This window comes from Lagopus leucura, unplaced genomic scaffold (genome assembly GCF_019238085.1).
Source record: "Lagopus leucura isolate 7727_CA_CO unplaced genomic scaffold, USGS_WTPT01 35324-0_obj-0_obj, whole genome shotgun sequence".
NCBI lineage: Eukaryota > Metazoa > Chordata > Aves > Galliformes > Phasianidae > Lagopus > Lagopus leucura.
The window spans coordinates 1-3200 of record NW_024965605.1 but is presented as its reverse complement, the minus strand read 5'-3'; the positions used below and the strand labels follow the sequence as shown (position 1 = coordinate 3200).

The 3200-nt window shown below is 37.6% G+C and overlaps 1 protein-coding gene across 1 annotated transcript; it reads right to left on the bottom strand.

The window, feature by feature from the left end:
- Nucleotides 1-6: 6 nt before the first annotated feature.
- Nucleotides 7-2943, bottom strand: LOC122192194 (3-oxoacyl-[acyl-carrier-protein] reductase-like; the record flags this gene model as incomplete). Its single annotated transcript, XM_042892706.1, has 5 exons — nucleotides 7-445; nucleotides 1754-1888; nucleotides 2462-2598; nucleotides 2707-2746; nucleotides 2882-2943. Coding segments are annotated over 5 exons (553 nt in total), but the record flags the coding sequence as incomplete, so codon positions are not given.
- Between the last annotated feature and the right edge of the window lie 257 nt (nucleotides 2944-3200).

Genomic DNA, 3200 nt, shown 5'->3' with positions numbered 1-3200 from the left:
AAATGCATCAGGAAGTGATTTATAACTATCACCATACCAAAGGCAGACCTTTTTAGAATTGTTACATATGCAAACTTCATACAACCAAATGGACTCTTTCAGGAAGCTAAGCATACCTGTCGGACTCTACTGCAACAAATTAGTTATCTGATTAAAGAATATCAAGTCAATTGCATACATGAATCTTAGACTAATTTCCCCCTCCTTAATTAGCATGTATATGTTACCCACTTGACATTTAAGCAGGTATTTATTCAAGGTAATGTCTAAATCAAAAGCTGCAAGCCGCCATCCACAATTAGAGTACTGCCTGTAACATAAGGGGACTCCAGGAGAAATAAAACAGCTTGTGCAACTTCGTGAGGGTCTCCAAATCTTCCAAGGGGAATTGCTTTCTTCAGCTGGTCTTCTTCCAAATGAGCAGTCATCTCTGTGTGAATAAAACCTAAGAAAGGAAGAACATGAAGAGTAACCTAATTTCCAATTAAATTTTCCCAGTGGAGTTTCCCCTGAAACCTCCAACATGACCATCCCCAGCAAGCATTCTCTGAAGTCTTAGAAGCCAGCCTGCATCATGTTGTAGCCAAGAACAAATTTTTTCCCTACCCAACAACATAGTTCTGGAAGCACTGACATTATGAGATCTGTGTTAAAAAAAAAGTAACTTTTTTGCACTCAAAAAACATGTTGTGACTTTTCTGAAAGACAACAAGTCAACGTGCCATCAAAACATACACAATTAAAAAACATGGGGGTGAGATCCCTAACAAGAAACACCTACTGTGGCAAGTGCTTCCATTGAATTCCAGAGCTTATTCCAGCACTTTCAGAATTTCTACTATAACTCTCTTATTATAACTCTCTGAAGGATATTTCTCTACAGCTTTGAAGGACAACACTTCACAACTTCAATTTTCTGAGATTTAATTTTCCCACTGTTTCAGTTCCCTTCACAAAAGCTGCAGCTTCACAAAGATCTGATCTACTGTCCTTCTGCCACTAAGAAGTCGTCTCAGCTTCACCTTCTGCTGTATCAATCTCCCCTATCAGCTGTTCAACTCACTAACCAAGGCAAGATATTTTTCCTGCCTGGTTCAGGAGCTCAACTGGGGAAGTCTGAAAGACACAGCAGCACAAGGCGAGCAGCAGAGTGCACACATAACTCAGAGCACAGGATGTCAGACAAGACACACGAGGTTTTTTTCCTAAGGGTGGTGGTTTGCCTGGAACAGACTGTCCTGTGAAACCATCCTCATAAGCTTTCTTTCCAGACCATCTCTGTTTACTAAAAGGAAAGAAAGGGATGTTTTCAAGGCAGCTTCTTCTGCTCTTTAATGTTCCTCTAATAACAAATAAACATTCTTTAGCAGCATTCTTTAGCATTCTTTACACAAAGGTAGCTATCTGTATATAGCTATTTCTAATTCTTCCATCTGTAAGGATGGCAGATTTTGAAGGAGGAACAAAGAAAAAAAGCCATTTTTTACATAAGTGTGGATAGAAGAACAGGCAGATGCATGCTCCTGAGTTTCTCAGCGTTCCCTTGGAAAAACGACAGTGTTTTCTAAAGGAATATATAATATGTTAAACCAGGGAAAAAATAAAACAGAAAAAAAACCTCCCTTACTTACAAAGGTTGAAGAAAAAAAATAGTAATTTGTCTTCAGTACTTTCAGAGTACATCAAATATCTAGCAGGCTTGACAACCACTCACTTATTGCAGTGGAGATATACAAACTTCCCAAAAACTAACCTGGAGCAACCACGTTGACTCGAATCTGCTTTCTTGCTACTTCTTTAGCAAGAGAACGTGAAAATCCAACTATTCCTGCTTTGCTAGCACTGTATATGCTTTGACCAGAGTTGCCTTTAAGTCCTACAACACTTCCTAAAAGAAAACAACATTGGAAGAGGTTAGAATCTAATAGCTGTGTTATTTCAGCTTTAAATTTTTAATAGAAAATGAGATTAAAGGAAAAGGAGTTAAAAGGATATTACTCAATGCACATTACTGTCTATTGCAATAAGCAGATCCCTCGATTATCTGTGATGTTTGTGATAAGTGCATATCTATGGTGAGGAACAGGGATCAGGAAAGTAAAATGGAAAAATACTATTGAAAAAAAAAAAAAAGGAACTACCACACCAATTTAGTTCTTATAACCAGAAGTTGGCAGATTTAGCTACTGAAAGTCCCCTGATAAGGAATGGTAACATTGGTTTGTTTGTTTCAGAAATATTTGATCTCTTAGGTGTTTATTATTGAAACAAGCTGTCAAGCAACATCCAGAAGTTGCTGAAATTCGTTTAAGGATGAGGACTCACAAAGAAATGCTGCACATAGGAAGAAATATGAAGAAAACAGGCAATTACAAAAAGCAACATTTCAACATTGCACATGCCAGACCATTCCAGAAAAGTACTTTCCATATGATTCCATGGGATTAGACAAGCAATTTACCTATATTAACAATAGCACCTCCTTGATGATCAATCATACTTTTTACAGCAGCTTTACATGTCAGCATTGTTCCCAAAAGGTTTGTGTGAATCTGGGAAACCATATCTTCAGTCTTGGTTCTCAGTAACAAGCCATCCCTGACAAACAGGCCAAAAACCACACGTGAACTCACTGCACAACCTCAATGATCACATTTACTCATAGTTAAACACGAGCAATGAATATTACACTAACTAATAACTTACCTGTTGATCCCAGCTGCATTAACCAAGTAGTTTATGGGACCTGTATAATCAAGATGTTATAATTACAATATAATTGTATAATCAATAGATATCAAGATGTTACAATTACAATATAATCAAAAGAATTAGGCAAAATAAACAACAATCACAAAAGAGAATTAGTGGAAGAGCTTACCCTTCAACTGAGCTCCCCAGAAGACACCAAGAGGAGTAATCTCCAGCAGAGACCCTTCCCCTCTGGTAGCCAGCTCTTAAATAGGTCTAGGAATTGCCTTCACCTGTGCTCCTCTGGCTGACTCATGGCTCACCTCAGGTGATTAATCACAGGTTCAGGCCGTGACTCAGCAGTTCCCATACAGTGTTTCACTACAAAGTACTTAAAAATGGAGACAACATAGAAGCTGATGTGAAACAAATTGTTTCCTGTTATAAATTGTTTTTTTTTTCCTTTAAACAAAACATAGTACTTACAGATTACAAAATCATTTGTTTTG